The sequence below is a fragment of the Bos javanicus genome, chromosome 28, assembly GCF_032452875.1.
Source record: "Bos javanicus breed banteng chromosome 28, ARS-OSU_banteng_1.0, whole genome shotgun sequence".
In the NCBI taxonomy this organism is placed as follows: Eukaryota; Metazoa; Chordata; class Mammalia; order Artiodactyla; family Bovidae; genus Bos; species Bos javanicus.
This window is the reverse complement of record NC_083895.1, coordinates 16,941,496-16,958,375: the sequence shown is the minus strand read 5'-3', so window position 1 is coordinate 16,958,375 and position 16,880 is coordinate 16,941,496. Positions and strand designations below refer to the sequence as shown.

Sequence of the window (16,880 nt, the reverse complement as noted above, 5' to 3'; positions counted from 1 at the left end):
CCATTCCTTTCCCTGAATCAGTGGTTCCTCAACTCTCAAATGAAAGAGTGGATTTAGATGATTTCTTTTGCTGCTTTTGTTTCTAAAAATCTCAACGGAACTAGCGCAGACTGAGACAAGTGCCATCTTGAGATTGACAGAGAATGATAGAATGGGTGGCCCTGGAAGGGACCTCAGATGTCATTGAGGCCAGCCTTCTCATTTCATAGATGAGGGCAGGTTGCGTGCGTGCATCCTAAGTCGCTTCAGTCATGTCCAACTCTCTGATCTTATAGACCATAGCCCGCCAGGCTCCTCTCTCCATGGGATTCTCCAGGCAAGAATACGTGGAGTGGGTTGCCATGCTCTCCTCCAGGGGATCTTCCCCACCCAGGGATCAAACCTGCATCTCTTAACGTCTCCTGCATTGGCAAGTGGGTTCTTTACCACTAGCGCCACCTAGGAAGCCTGAGGGCAGGTTCAGTTCAGTTCAGTTCAGTTCAGTCGCTCAGTCGTGTCCGACTCTTTGCGATACCCTCAAAACCACATGCCGAGTCAGTCATATGTGGGTAAAGACAGCTTTGTCTTGATTTTGTTTTGGAGTTATAGATTTGCATGGTGCATAATTACTCTAAAAATAAGCCGTTGGGCATTAGTTTCTCTACTAGGCATCTATACTACAAAACGATGCCTTGCTTGAATTTTTTCTCACCTACCAACTACCCCTTGTCATGTTTTAGTTAAACATGGCAATAGGGTCCTTAAAGGGTAAATGACTTGGCATTTTGTTTCTTTAAATAAACGACTGTGAATTGTATCAGTACTTCAAACCTTGGCCCAAAATGTGGTCAGAGGGTCACAAAGATTCATAGGAGTTCTGTGAGGTGTTCCTGGGTTTTTCCTCCTTGCGGGGAAAAGGAGCTGTTTAATATCTTGAGGAGCTTTTGTGCATTAGCCAGCTCCCAGCTTCACTGCACAGGATGCTTCCAGCTTAGGCTGATTCCTCTCCCTTTGCCCATGCAAAGAAAATACAGTGAAGCTGTGTTTTCTGTTGACTGTGTGATCTTGGCTCATTGACTGGTAGAGTAAGGTATGTCTGCTTTGGTTGCTGTAAAAGGCTGCATTTTGTCCATGGAATGGGTCTCACTTTATGTCTACATAGGCTCAGTGAGGAGCTTGCCTCTCACCTGCTAAAGAAGTGTGAAGTCTGCTATTAATACCTGGACAGCTGTGTAGCTGTGCAATCAAAAATAATCTGTTAAGTCAGTAGTTGAAAAGATAAATTCCAGTTGGTTGAAGAGACAGCATGGGGGCGGTAATATAACATTGCCCCCTTTTTAAAAAATGATTTCTGTTAAAATTACTTAATATCCCAAGCAGATAGACAAGTATACAAAAAGTGATACCACACATTTCCTTCTTCTTGATGCTGTGAACTCTGTTGATCATGGCACTTTCTGTCCCCATCACCAGCCCTCTTTTTCTTCATATCTCTCTCACTCTCTACTAAAACATATAAATGGTTTCTTTTAATGTCTTCACCACTACTAAAATATATTGGGCTGGCCAATAAGTTCATTTGGGTTTCTCACAAGCTGTAATGGAAAAACCTGAATGAACTTTTTGGCCAACCAAAAAAGTCCCCAGAGAGCAGACCTTTCTGATTCCTCAGTTCAATTCAGTTCAGTCGCTCAGTCGTGTGCGACTCTTCGCGACCCCATGAATCACAGCACACCAGGCCTCCCTGTCCATCACCAACCAGTTCTCTGCTAAGTCGCTTCAGTCGTGTCCGACTCTGTGCTACTCCATAGACGGGAGCCCACCAGATTTCCCCGTCCCTGGAATTCTCCAGGCAAGAACACTGGAGCAGGTTGCCATTTCCTTCTCCAATGCATGAAAGTGAAAAGTGAAAGTGAGGTCGCTCAGTCGTGTCTGACTCTTGGCGACCCCATGGACTGCAGCCCACCAGGCTCCTCCGTCCATTGGATTTTCCAGGCAAGAGTACTGGAGTGGGGTGCCATCGCGTTCTCCGCTACATCCCTATTAACCTGTGTCTGCTGTTGGTCTCAGTGTTTGCATGTTGCTCTGTGTTGGCTCAGACAGTAAAGAATCTGCCTGCAATGCGGGAGACCCGGGTTCGATCCCTGGGTTGGGAAGATCCCCTGGAGAAGGGAATGGCAACACACTCCAATATTCTTGCTTGGAGAGTCCCATGGACAGAGGAGCCTGGAGGGCTATAGTGCATGGGGTCGCAAAGAGTCAGGACTGAGCAACTTAACACTTTCACTTTCTATGTTAATAGATTAAATTAATTGCTTCCCCAAATTGCTTCTTTTTATGAAGTAGAATGCAGTGTAGGGTTCCCTCTACAACCGTTTGCCTTCCCCTAAATCACATTTTCCTTCTTCCCCACCTCCCCAGAAGTAACCAGTATTGTGAATGTGGTGTTTATCCTTTTCGCACATGTTTTTATATCTTAGGACACATTTCTATGTACCCATTAACCACTTGGTAGAATTGTCTTCAGTGCTGGAGTTATTTCTGTAAATGGAAGTATAACCTTTCTGGTTTAATGTTGAAATGCATGCAGGACTAGGGAGACAAATCCGCTTATGTCCTGAGACAACTGGCAAGCAAAGCTCCTCAAACTCTCTTTAAGGAAGACTTTCCATGTGTCTTGAGTAACTGCTGAAGCAACCACTGTGATTGACCTACCAGAGGGCAATTAAGTGTTAACATCAAAGAATGAACGTTCTCAGTTTTCTCAATTAAAGTTTAAGAACTAAATGCACTTAATGTGTCTGTGCCAGAAAATTGACCGTTTCTTTGCAGTTTTCTCCATGGAAAGGGATCCTAGTGTTCCAATCAAAAAATCTAATTAACAAAGTTTAAGTGGCCTACAATTCTCAGTAAAACTTCTTTCTTTTTCTCCAGTTGAGACGGGAGAAGATTGACCTTGAAAATACTTTGGAACAAGAACAAGAAGCACTAGTGAACCGTCTCTGGAAGAGGATGGATAAACTTGAAGCTGAAAAGCGGTGTGTTGAGTCTTGCTGTTCTGTGTAGTGTCTGTAAATGTGTGTGTGTTGGATGTGGGGTCGGGGGACCGTGCTGAATGTGACCAACGAGTAACAACAGGACATTTTAATGCCTTAGTGGACACACGCTGTTTTAATTCGACAAATGGGGAAAATGTTGATAGCCTGTCCTCCTAAAGTAGGGGAAACCACTAGACCATTCAGGTATGACCTAAATAAAATCCCTTACAATTATACAGTTGCTGCTGCTAAGTCGCTTCTATCGTGTCTGACTTTGTGCAACCCCACAGACAGCAGCCCACCAGGCTCCGCTGTCCCCGGGATTCTCCAGGCAAGAACACTGGAGTGGGTTGCCATTGCCTTCTCCACTGTGTGAAAGTGAAAAGTGAAAGTGAAGTCGCTCAGCCGCGTCCAACTTGTAGCGACCCCATGGACTGCAACCCACCAGGCTCTTCCATCCATGGGATTCTTCAGGCAAGAGCACTGGAGTGGCTTGCCATTGCCTTCTCTGACAATTATACAGTAGAAGTGACAAATAGATTCAGGGGGTTAGATCGCACAGACAGAGTGCCTGAAGAACTATAGACGGAGGTTTATGACATTGTACAGGAGGCAGTGATCAAGACCGTCCCCAAGAAAAAGGAACGCAAAAGGGCAAAACGGTTGTCTGAGGAGGCCTTACAAATAGCTAAGACAAGAAGAGAAGCGAAAGGCAAAGGAGAAAAGGAAAGATATACACATCTGAATGCAGAGTTCCAAAAAATAGCAAGGAGAGATAAGAAAGCCTTCCTCAGTGATCAGTGCAGCAAAGAATAGAGGAAAACAATAGATTGGGAAAGACTAGAGACCTCTTCAAGAAAATTAGAGATACCAAGGGAACATTTCATGCAAAGATGGGTACAATAAAGAACACAAATGGTATGGATCTAACAGAAGCAGAAAATATTAAGAAGAGGTGGCAAGAATACACAGAAGAACTGTACAAAAAGATCTTCATGACCCAGATAACCATGATGGTGTGATCACTCATTTGAGCCAGACATCCTGGAGTGTGAAGTCAAGTAGGCCTTAGGAAGCATCACTATGAACAAAGCTAGTGGAGGTGATGGAATTCCAGCTGAGCTCTTTCAAATCCTAAAAGATGATACTGTTAAAGTGCTGTACTTAATACGCCAGCAAATTTGGGAAACTCAGCAGTGACCACGGGACTGGAAAATGTCAGTTTTCATTCCAATCCCAAAGAAAGGCAATGCCAAAGAATGCTCAAACTACTGCACAGTTGCATTCATCTCACACCCTAGCAAAGTAATGCTCAAAATTCTCCAAGTGAGGCTTCAACAGTACGTGAACCATGAATTTCCAGATGTTCAAGCTAGATTTGGAAAAGGCAGAGGAACCAGAGATCAAATTAGAAAGCAAGAGAGTTCCAGAAAAACATCTGCTTTATTGACTATGCCAAAGCCTTTGACTGTGTGGATCACAGCAAACTGTGGAAAATTCTTAAAGAGATGGAACTAGCAGACCACCTGATCTGCCTCCTGAGAAATCTGTATGCAGGTCAAGAGGCAGCAGTTACAACTGGACATGGGACAACAGACTGGTTCCAAATCGGGAAAGGAATATGTCAAGGCTGTATTTTGTCACCCTGCTTATTTAACTTCTGGGCAGAGTCCATCATGCGAAATGCCAGGCTGAAAGAAGCACAAGCTGGAATCAAGATTGCTGGGAGAAATATCAATAACCTCAGATATGCAGATGACACTACACTTATGGCAGAAAGTGAAGAACTAAAGAGTCTCTTGTTGAAACAGGACAGTGGAAAAGTTGGCTTAAAAGTCAACATTCAAAAAACTAAGATCATGGCATCCAGTCCCATCACTTCATGGCAAATAGATGGGAGAACAATGGGAACACTGAGAGGCTTTATTTTTTTGGGCTCCAAAATCACTGCAGATGGTGACTGCAGCCATGAAATTAAAAGACACTTACTGCTTGGAATTGGAAGAAAAGCTATGACCAACCTAGACAGCATATTAAAAAGCAGAGACATTACTTTGCCAACAAAGGTCCGTCTAGTCAAAGCTATGGTTTTTCCAGTAGTCATGTATGGATGTGAGAGTTGGACTGTGAAGAAAGCTGAGCACCAAAGAATTGATGCTTTTGAACTGTGGTGTTGGAGAAGATCCTTAAGAGTCCCTTGGACTGCAAGGACATCCAACCAGTCAATCATAAAGGAAGTCAGTCCTGAATATTCACTGGAAGGACTGATGCTGAAGCTGAAACTCCAATACTTTGGCCACCTGATGGGAAGAACTGACTGATTGGAAAAGACCCTGATGCTGGGAAAGATTGAAGGTTGGAGGAGAAGGGGATGACAGGGGATGAGATGGTTGGATGGCATCACTGACTCGATGGACATGAGTTTGAGCAAGCTCTGGGAGTGGTGATGAACAGGGAAGCCTGGCGTGCCGCAGTCCATGGGGTCGCAAAGAGTCCGAGCAGCTAAACTGAACTATTCTTCTGTTGGTCCATCTTTATACTCCCCTCTTACTGTCCTGGTAGAATTTCTTACTGAACTTGCTTCCCCCATTATTTTCTGAAGTGCTTAGGATGTGTGCTGTGTACCATGACTGATCACATATCTCTAGAGCGTACTTCATTAGGAAGGCTGAGATTTTAATAGCAAAATGATCATCTTTGTGTTTTAAGACTTACTAAAGTCTATAAAACTTTGTTTTTTATAGACTTGTATATATTTAAGGTTAGTGTTTTTACTGTTAAATATATGTACATGGATATGAAAAACTCAGCAACACATGTAATCTTGAATCCCTTTGTGCAAGAACTGGGGTGGGAGTGCTTCCCTGGTGGTCCTGTGGTTAAGACTGAGCTCTCAATGCAAGGAGCATGGGTTCAATCCCTGTTTGGGGAACCAAGATCCTACATGTTGTGCCACACAGTCCCCCACAAAAAAAGATCTGGTGGGGCCCTTAGATTTAAGCACTGTGTGCTTTGGGGTGGGTGTAACAGGGCTAATGGCAGGGAAGTTCTGTAGATGGGATGTGTGTTTGGGTGTAGAAAGGAAACTTCTTGAAAATATTCATTCACCTACTTCACCAGGAACTTTAGTTTACTGACCAGAAATATTTGCCATAAATATTTGGTTCGGATGAATAACCATAGATTGAGTTCATCTCAAGATCTGCAAAACAGATTCAGGTGTGGGTTGTGCGTTAGTTGCTCAGATGTGTCTGACTCTGTGGCCCGTGGACTGTAGCCCGTCAGGCTCCTTTGTTCATCCAGTTCTCTAGCCAAGAATACTCGAGTGAGTTGCCATGGCCTTCTCCAGGGAATCTTCCACAGGCTTTAAAAAAAGTGAAGATCCAAGGTGTACCTATATGGAATTATTGAAGCAGTAGTTGAATCAGTTTTGTTTTGCCTTATTATAGTAGTACTAATTGAATCATGGAAAGTTATTTCATCTAATAGATGGAGAGACCATTACAATATTTAACCACCTAGTTTTCTCAGCAAGGGACAAACTCAAAGGTAAAAACCAAACTAAACCAAAAACTTCCCAGCAGTTTATAAAAAGGAGGCAGAGAGGTCTGCTGCCAGTCAATCTTTCTTTGAAGAAAGCAGTAGAAGGTTTTATATATATATATAAATACCAGATTATTGCATGGAACTTTATGAAATTGTCATTTTGTCAAATATTAGAGCTTTATGTACTTCAGACTAAAAATAATTGATAGAGAAGGTGGCACCACCCACTTATTAACCCAGTACATTTTTGGTTTTGTTTTGTCTTTAACTGTTTTTCCTTTTGCTGTGGCCAGAAGCAAAGGGCCTTCCATCCAGTTGGCCTTGCCCTTGTTTTTTCTTTTTGAAAATATTTATTTTTTAATTTATTTGACTGTGCTAAGTCTTAGTTGCAGCAAGCAGGGTCTTTAGTTGCGTGTGGGATCTACTTCCCTGACCAGGGATCGAACCTGGGCCCCCTGCATTGAGAGTACAGAGTGTTAGCCACTGGACCAGGGAAATCTTAGAATTGGTTTTTTAGGAGGGAAGTTGAGAAGTGTATCTGTCTATTTGACACAACCCTCCAAAAAGATTCATGATCTATAGTTCTTAAGTTTCAACTAAAAGCACTGAGAGGAAATTCCTCCAGGGTCTCCATTCCCTCAAGCCCAACATGTGGACCATTTAGTCAGCAAATCATCCTGACTGCCCAGGGTATGCCCGGCATGATAATCAGAAGCCAGTGTTAGAGATTTTTTATGTAAGGCTTAATTACCAGCGGCCATTTAACAGGAAGAAAGGGAAGGTGGATTCTTCAGCTCTGTCCTTTGACTTGACTGTCAAGTAAGGGCGATTAAAAATACTGGAAGATGGGCAGAGGAGTTAATTTAGTGAATTTTGGTGATTAATATGAGCATGCTATTAAAACAAACCTCCCAGCTAGAATGTGTTGTTTTGTTTTTATTTTTCAATTACTAAGAATTTATTTATGTATTTTATTTTATTTTATTTTATTTATGTATTTTAAAAATAGATGATGGTGAGCATCAGATCAGTGTTTTATGTTTTAAAGACAAACTGTTTTTCATTGTTGGATTTTTCTTTTCAATGAAGAATCCTGCAGGAGAAATTGGATCAGCCGGTGTCTGCTCCCCCATCGCCTAGAGACATCTCCATGGAGATCGACTCTCCCGAAAACATGATGCGACACATCAGGTTTTTAAAGAATGAAGTGGAGAGGCTGAAGAAGCAACTGAGAGCTGCCCAGTTACAGCGTACGTGGGCTTGCTGTCACTGGTCATCTGTCCACAGGAGTAATCCACTCACCAAGGAGAGAGTTTTATAAAATACGTGTATTTCCCATTGAATTTGTATAAATTAAATTCATATTGTGTTTCATTGCCAGTACATAATTATATGTCTGTCATCCTGGAATAGTTTATTTTTAAAAAAATTACAGTGGGGCAGGGCAAATAGTTAAGAATACTAGAAAATCACATAATTTCAGGAGGGTCCAGGATCAGAGGCACTATTTCTTTTCTTTTAATTAATTTTAATTGGAATATAGTTGATTAACAGTGTGTGTTAGTTTCTGTTATACAGCAAGCAGAGTGAGTCAGTTGTCCATTTACATACATCCACTCTTTTGGGGATTCTTTTCCCATATTGGTCATTACAGAATATTGAGTAGAGAGTGTCCTGTGCTATACAAAAGGTCCCCATTAGTTATCTATTTTATATGAGAGGCAGTGCTCCTCCCCAGCTCCCTGGTGTTCATCCCTTAGATGGTGCTAACACAAGCGATGCTGGAGGCCTCAGCGCACTTCGGGAGCATTAATGCAGAGAAGAGTATTTATCTTCTTTACTACCAGAATTGGGCCCCAGCTAACAGTTGTTCATGGTACTTGCCGAATCAATGCTTTTGAAGTATATTCTTTTTATTTTTGGAAAGCAAAGGAACTAATTTCTGGATGCATGATCGTTCACTGTGTATTTGCTTGCATTTCTCCTATTTCAGCTTTTAGACTGTTCAGATGTATTTGAATAGATAATACAGTACAAAATATGCAGGGAAAAAATAAGTCTCTTTCACCCCTGACCCCCAGCCCCCCAATTTTCACAATTAACACATTTTTAATATAGTCCTCAGATGTGTGTGTGTGTAGACTTCTTTTATATAAATAGTAGCACAATGAACATACTTTTTTTTTTTTAAGTTTTCTCTTTTCACTTACTATCTCTTGCAATTTTTCCCCTGCCAATACATACAGAACTGCCTTACTCCCCCTTTTAAAGGCTGTGCAGTATTTGATTGTATGGATATGCTGTAGTTTATTTAACTCATCCCTTATCAACAGACCCCTTTGAGCTGCCATGCACAACCACAGAGAACATCTCTGTACACATATTTCGATACCTGTGTAAGAATACCTTCAGGGTAAACTCCAGGGCATGGATTTGCTGAGTCAGATGAAATGCACATTTAAAATTTCAGCGATTCTTATCTTTATGTTTTCTTCTCTGAAGTGTATTGCAAGCTCTCGTCCAGCGCTGTGTCTGGGAGGGGACATCAAGGTCATCTTGGGAACCTTTAAGAAATAGTGTGTTATGTGTCCTATTGTTAACAAATGAGCACAAACTTAGTCATTTATTTTATTTCCAACAAAAGATCTCACATATTTATTAGTAAGATAGAGTACTAGCTGAGAGACACAACAGGAGAACCAGCCATTCCATCTCTTCTATAGAACACGTGCGGGCTGTTGAGACAGCAGTTGTGTGGTTAAGATGCAAGTGATATGGTAGGATGGAAGTGACCTTGACACAGCATAAATGTGTGCCATTCGTGTGTGAGGCTCCTTAGACCCAGCTTCGTTCTTCTCCCATGTCTTCCCTCGGAATTGTACCTGATTTTATTACCACTTTTCATTCAAATCCTTTGGGAAGTGGGACAATTCTGCTTTTGTTTCTCGGCCAGGAGTCGCTTGACCCCGAAAGTCTCATGAGAAGAAAGACATGGCGAGGAACAAATTCAACCACACGTAGGATGGTGAAGAAGAAAAAAGAGACAGACTCACTGATTTAAAACAATACTAATTTATTATGTTTTAGTTTTTGGAGGTCTGGGTTCAAAACAGGTCCACTGGGCTAAAATCAAGGTGTCAGCAGGGCTCGTTTCCTTGTAAGAGGCTCGAAAGGAGAAACTGCTTGCTTGCTTCAGCTTCTAAGGCGTCTGCATTCTTTGGCTCATGACTCCTCCTTTGCATGGGTACCGCTCCCACCTCTGCCACCCTTGTCACATCTTTTCACTCTGACCCTCCTGCCTTCCCCTTAAAGACCCTGGGGCTGCATCAGACCCACCCAGATAATCCAGGATGAGTTCCCATTTCAGGGTCCTTAACCTCACCATGACGACAGGTCTCTCTTTCCACGTCAGACAGCATGGCCACAGGCTTCAGAGAGTAGGATGTGGGCATCTGTAGGAGGCCACCATCCTGTCTAACCCTATACAGGCTTCTGGGCTTACTCTAGGGGTGGAGCCTTGTCATCTGTATTTTTTTTAAATAAAGGCAATTCTGATCATGTACCCAGTTTGAGAATCACCATGGATGTGTATTCCGTGAAAACAAGTCAGAGAGGGTTCTCAAGTATTGGTTGTTTTAGGTTTGGGTGTTTTTTGAGTTTTTGCTGTGTTGCACAGGCAAAGGTCTTTTAGCCCCTTTCTGAAATCTTTCAAGTGCTATTTTTCTTTCCTGTGTATACTTGCCTTGTTGTTCCCCAGACAACATTTTTGGAAGAAATTTGGGAAGGGTATCTTATTTCTTCTACTTCCTTCCTACTGCAATGTTTGGTCCCCGGAGAGACTGTGGATATCAGCAGAGGCATCTGTAAATGCTGTTTGGATTTTGTGAGGACAGGGAAAGCTGACCTGAAGCAGCTGCGTGTGGCTCCTAGCTGCTCACAGTTGTTTGGGTTGGGTTTAGAGGATGAGTTCATGAGACTTTCCTCATACCTGCATCTGTCTCCTTGGGTCGTATAATCTAGTCCCCTTTGAAAGCTCCTAGGGCACTAGGGCCTTTTCCCATTAAGTCAGGCTGAGTCTGAGCTTGAACCTCTCTCCAGATGGCTCTCAACTCTGGATGAACGTTAGAAGCCTCAGGGGAGTTTTTGTAGACCAGTGGAGAGGCTTCATCCTTGTGGATTTTAATTTCAGTGGTTTGGATGGGATCTGGGCAGGAGTATTTTCTTACCATAAACTTGAAAGGGAATGCAGAAGGTACAGGCCTTGGGACTTCCTGGTGGTCCATTGTTGAGGATGCTGAGGACATGGGCTCAATCCCTCGTCCAGGAATTAAGATCCCACATACCAGCCAAAAAAAAAAGCCAGGTACAGGCCACCTTAGGATCATATAGGAACCATCTTTTGGGAGACTAGAAATCACCTTCAGTTAACACTATTTTTGACTGAATTTGTGAGGTGGCTGAAGATGGTAGAGGTATAAGCTGTGACTTCAAAGCTTTAGGGAGCTCAGTGTGGGAGAAAGAGGATGACTCCTGAGAGTAACTGAAGTGTTGCTCAGTCATGTCCAACTCTTTGCAACCCCATGGACTGTAGTCCACCAGGCTCCTCTGTCCGTGGGATTTCCCAGTTGAGAATACTGGAATGGGTTGCCATTTCCTTCTCCAAGGGATCTTCCTGACCCAGGGACTGAACCCAGGTCTCCTACATTGCAGGTAGATTCTTTACCATCTGAGCCACCGGGGAAGCCCTGAGAGTAAATCCAGCCCCGTGAAATCAGGTGTGGCGACCTGCCGGTAGAGGGCAGCCAAGGAATGCCACGGTCTCAGCCATCTGTGCCTGGGTCTCTCACACCCAGAGGCTGTGGGCCTGGTGCCTTCTCTGTGCCTCTGGCTTCTGGGTTAATTGCCAAACTGCCAGGCAGTCTTTTCAGCCATCGCTCCTGGTGACTGATGTTCTTGTCTATAGCTTATTGTTCAAGGATTCTCCCCTGCTGGTTTCCCCAGATGCTAAAGGATTGCCATTTTTCTTTGAAAGACAGGGTTTCCTCTTAAACAATTATTCTCAAAGCCTCACGAATCCTCAGTTCTCTCCTATTTATAGAAAAGAAAGGCAACTTTCTCTGACAGCTGCCCCTCTAGTTCTAGAAACAATAAATATTCCAAGAGGCTGATAGAGCACTTCCTGTAGAGCAAGTGAAAAATTCTGCATCCCCATATTTGGGATGAAATACCTTTAATCATTTATATTAAAAGTGTACTTTGTAAATATTTTCCCAGCATGCCTTCAATTAAGGAGATTTTTGCATCTGGATTAGACAGCAGGGTTTCTGGTTAGATTGAAAACAGCTGAGAGATTTAGTGTTTAGCGCACATAATAGTGTTTGATAATTTGGGTGTTTTCATTTGAATTTCTAAAATAAGGATTTTCAAAAACTTGGATGTATTCTGTCATGATGGTTTCTTGGAAATCATTGAGTACTTATCAAAAGTCATTATTTGCTAAAAATGCCAGACCTCCATTGAGTTATGTAAAACTGGAACTAATTTGGTAGACTTGGGAGTCAAAATAGGTCCAGTTTATGGGAGAGAAATTGTCAGTGTAGCAGTCACCACCTTGCTTCCTTCTTAAATTTGAACCAGACTGATAATATGGGGTAGTATCCTGTAGGACTATCTGTTAGACATGGTCACGGCCAATCTAAACTTGTAAGTACTTTTCAGAAAAGAGAAGTAAATGGAGATTGTACTTTTCCCAAGTTCCTTGGCTGAGACGGGAAAATGAAGGAGCCAAGAAGATGGGTAGACACTGAGTTTTGTATGAAGTTTCGTTACTTAGTAGCAACACATTCTGTCTGGGGTAAACCAGGAAAGGAGGGAGGTCTGCCTAGGGTAAACCGGGAAAGGGCTAGAGGGTCATGTTTTACCTTTGGTGGCAAGGATGCCACAGAATCCTGCAGAGTCACTCCGGAGGGCAGACAGCTCAGCAGAAGGGGATTCCAAAGCCCCAGGAAGATGTTGGTTGCACATTTCAGATTCCTCCAAGAGATAATCTGGTTGGTTCAGCCTGAGTCTATAGCGTCTAGCCCTGGGGCCGATTAGTTCTGACTGCACCACATATGGAGCAGCTCCTGCGGAAGGGGTACTTGTCATAAGCAAGAGCCATCCCCAGAACCTGGCTGCACGTAGGTCTTGATTTGCTGTCTGCCTCCAAAACACTGTGCATCAGTGAGGAGACAGTAACACATACACCAAAAATTAGACTGATGGGAAATGTTGATCTAATGTTGGAAATGTTGATCACATAGTGCTTACTACGTCGGTTTCTGGTTTTATAAAAAGATTTATTAACTGTTAGCAGGTTTTCCATGTGCAACCCCGCCCCCACCGCTTGCACTGGGGGTGTGCTAACAAGTGTGGTCTCTGGGTGTGCTCCCATAGATGACGTGCCCCACCGTGTCTGGTGTTGACAGGCAGCAGAATTGGTGCCCTGAGGGGAGCCCATGGGCTGAATTTATTTCCCTATCTAAACCCCTTCCCCTCTCCACTCCAGCAAAGTAGTGAGAGCTCTGGTAACCACTCAGGCCAGATATAGCTCCAGCATGTCTTTCTCGACATAGAGCACTTTAGAAGGTGAGGAAGCGGGATTGATGCTGCCTAACCCTTTAGCACTGCTTTTCACATTTTTTTCCCTAAGTGCAGATCATTGGTCAACCTTGGTACTTGGGATAAACTTGAAATCCAGGTGTCTGTGTGTGGGGAGTGAGAACGGCTGTCTTATTCTTGGTCTGTGGCACAGCCTTGTCTTTTTAAGAGTGAACTATGACTGCATGGACCTTGGTTTAATCGAGAACTCTGGCTTTTCAGATTCCGAGAAAATGGCGCAGTATTTGGAGGAGGAACGTCACATGAGAGAGGAGAACCTGAGGCTCCAGAGGAAGCTGCAGAGGGAGATGGAGAGAAGAGAGGCCCTCTGTCGACAGCTCTCTGAGAGCGAGTCCAGCTTAGAGATGGATGATGAAAGGTACGTGTGTGTCCCGCAGACCTCGTGAGAACGACAGCAACAAAAACCAGCCTCCAGCCCCGCTTCACCTCCTGTGAGATGTGGTAGGAGATGGCTGGAACGTTTATTTATTGTCATGATGAATACTGTCACCTCAAAGTGATTGCCGAGAATGGGATAAATGAAGACGATTGACCATCCTCCTTAAACACAGAAAGATCAAGAAAGTGGCCTTTCCCAAATTACTGATAGGAGAGACATGGGGCAGGTCATGTGTAGAGAGGCAGCATCAACGTGTTGTTGAATTCATCTGATGCTATGTCATGTCTCTTTAGAGCATGCGTGATTGTTATTTAGTTGCTAAGTCACGACCGACTCTTTAGCAACCCCATGGACTGTAGCCTGCCAGGATTCTCTGTTCATGGGATTTCCCAGGCAAGGATACTGGAGTGGGTTGCCATTTCCTTCTCCAGGGAACCTTCCTGACCCAGGAATTGAACCCACGTCTCCTTCTTTTGCTACACTGAGCCACTGGGGAAGCCCTTAGAATATGGGTGGGAGCATCTTAGTTCACAGAAAAAATGAGCAGGCCATGCATGGTTCAGCCTGAGAAAGCAGACGTGTCCAGGGGGTGAAAGAATCTGCCAGAGATGGGCGAAAGTTGTTGAAAGCCAGAGGTTTTGCTTTTACACACTTGGAGACTTTTCAGCCTTTTTGCTGAAAACGAAACAAATACATTTATCTGACCAGGCCTCAATATCAAGACCCCTCGTTGTCCCACTGAGAAATGGGTTGGAATAAGAGAGTCATCCTTTGGTCAGCTAGACAGATTTTCCTTTCCTTCCCTACCCGCCCTCCTGCTCTGTACTTTGAAGAGAGGTGATTGTTAAGACAACCACCATCCGACAGGATGGGGCAGCCAGTCTCCGACCAGGGTCTGCCAATGGCTGTGATGACTCATACTTGCTGTTGACACCAGAGTGTGTTGTTTGAACACATGTGGGCAGTTCTAGCAGATCAGCACTCCATTTCTCTTATTGAACAGATCCAGGGGGCTAACAGGCGTTCTGATTAATTCACTGTGGGCAGTGATAGTATTATCATTTCACAAAAAATGTATGATTTTTTTATAATGAAGATCTACTTTTATCATCTAAAATAGTTTAATAAAAACAGACTTAAATCTGTTTTTAAAACTATCTTCCTTGTTTGAAAAGAATAAAAGTGAGTCTTTTTTTCTCAGAAGTTTATATTCTAAAACTCTCATCCTTAACTCTGAATGTCACTGATCTGTTTCTGACAGTGTCTCATTCTTCCTGAAATTCTTATCCTCTTAAAACCATTTTGACTAAAAACATCAGCTAGAATATTAATTAACTTACTACTTTAGCAACTACCTGAAGACATGGAGCAGAGGATGTGTTAATATACACAGCACCCTATGCTTGATTTTTTTTTTAATTGGGATATAGTTGCTTTATACTGTTGTTAGTTTCTACTGTACAGCTAAGTGAATCAGCTGTTTGTATACACATATCTCCTCTTTTTGAATTTTGAATATGAACATTCTGAGGGACAAGTTCTCTGACTACAGTGACAACACTAAGGCTACTTCAGGCTTCCGGACAAAAATCGTTTTTTCCCCAGAATTGGTATTTACTGCAGAAGCTTTGCCTTGCTTTCTTGCTTTCTTTTTTTTTGACTTGTCCAGTGTGCATGGTAGCATCAGAAACAAGGTTTGACTCCCAGCCCCGCTCTCCCACTTTTTCTTTAATGTTGGAGTATAGTTGATTTACAGCATTGCGTTTGTTTCGGGCATACAGCACGGTGATTCAGTTATACAAATCCAGATACCTGGGCTTCCCTGGTGCCTCAGATGTAAAGGATCTGCCTGCAATGCAGGAGACCAGGGTTCAGTCCCTGGATTAGGAAGGTTTCCTTGGAGAAGGGAATGGCTATTCACTCCAGTCCTCTTGCCTGGAGAATTTCATGGACAGCAGAGCCTGGTGGGCTACAGTCCATGGGATTGCAGAGAGTCAGACATGACTGAGCAGCTAACACCTATTCATCTGTCTCTTCTTTTCCCTGTAGGTCAATACGGAATATTGAATGTAGTTCCCTGTGCTGTGCCGTAGGTCCTCGTTAGCTTTTTTAGGTTGGATTATCAGGAGTCAAGTACAGCTGCCCAATAAAGACACCTGCTGTCCCTACTGGGGATAATATCACATTTGGGAGAAAGAAAATAGGCACTTGAGACTTGTATATCTTTAAGTCCTTAAAGACCAAGAAGTGGTCTTAGTAGCCTTGCTGGCTGCAGAATTACAAGGCGTCTGGTCTAGCAGCAGCATGGTGGGCTACACTAAGGAGAGCAGGGAGAACTGGTGGTGAGAGCTCACTAACAGGTGCGTGCCAAACGTGGGAGCCTTGTTTTCTTCGAGTTGACTAAACCGGCATAGAAATAACTGTGTTCAAGTTCCTCATGTGAGCTGATTAAACATCAGGGCTGAGATTGCCTCTAGGGTAGACATGTCTGCATGTGTTCCTTCCTTTGGCTGGAAAGCCTGGGAAGGATCACTTCTTAGAGAGTCTCTGAAGCAGAAATTCGCCTTCGTCAGCTCTTTGTGCTTGTTTACCAAGTGAGGTCTAATATGATTTCTGAATCCAGGAAGAAGTCTGATGCACACGGTGTGACCTACTGAGATACTCACCCGAGTGTCTTTTATTACATCCCCCATTCAGACATGTGACTGTTCGTTAAGCAAGGCCTGCCTTGTAAACAATTGACATCCACTCAGGGAACCACATACCTTTAATTTGATGACATACATCTCAGAGGGCTTGTTTGGGTTGGCTTTTCAAGGAACAATTCACATGTAGCCATTATAGCATTTACATGTAGCCACTGAGCCCCATTGGTAGCTCAGACCATAAAGAATCTGCCTACAATGTGGGAGACCTGGATTTGATCCCTGGGTCGGGAAGGTCCCCCTGGAGAAGGAAATGGCAACTCACTCTAGTATTCTTGCCTGGAGAATCCCATGGACAGAGGGGCCTGGCAGGAGTCACAAAGAGTCCAACACGACTGAGCAGCTAACGTACACACACACAACACACACTCACATATGGAGTGTTGTAAGTCCATGGAGTCACAAAGAGTCCATCACGACTGAGCAGCTAACATACACACACACCACACACACTTACATGGTTGTGTCTCATTCTTGGGACAGGGCAGTGAATTCCTACGTAACTGTTCCGTGATGGAGAAAAGCCTGGTCCTGTCTGTGACCCTGCTGTCACCAGGCCTCCATCCTGAGTAA

The 16,880-nt window shown here is 43.5% G+C and overlaps 1 protein-coding gene across 1 annotated transcript in view; it reads left to right on the top strand.

The window, feature by feature from the left end:
- Nucleotides 1-16,880, top strand: part of CCDC6 (coiled-coil domain containing 6) — a 112,537-nt gene that overhangs the window by 80,833 nt on the left and 14,824 nt on the right. The window contains exons 4-6 of the mRNA XM_061405043.1: nt 2,914-3,017; nt 7,653-7,813; nt 13,425-13,581. Coding sequence (XP_061261027.1) covers nt 2,914-3,017; nt 7,653-7,813; nt 13,425-13,581 — 422 coding nt within the window. The remainder of the gene's footprint in view (nt 1-2,913; nt 3,018-7,652; nt 7,814-13,424; nt 13,582-16,880) is intronic.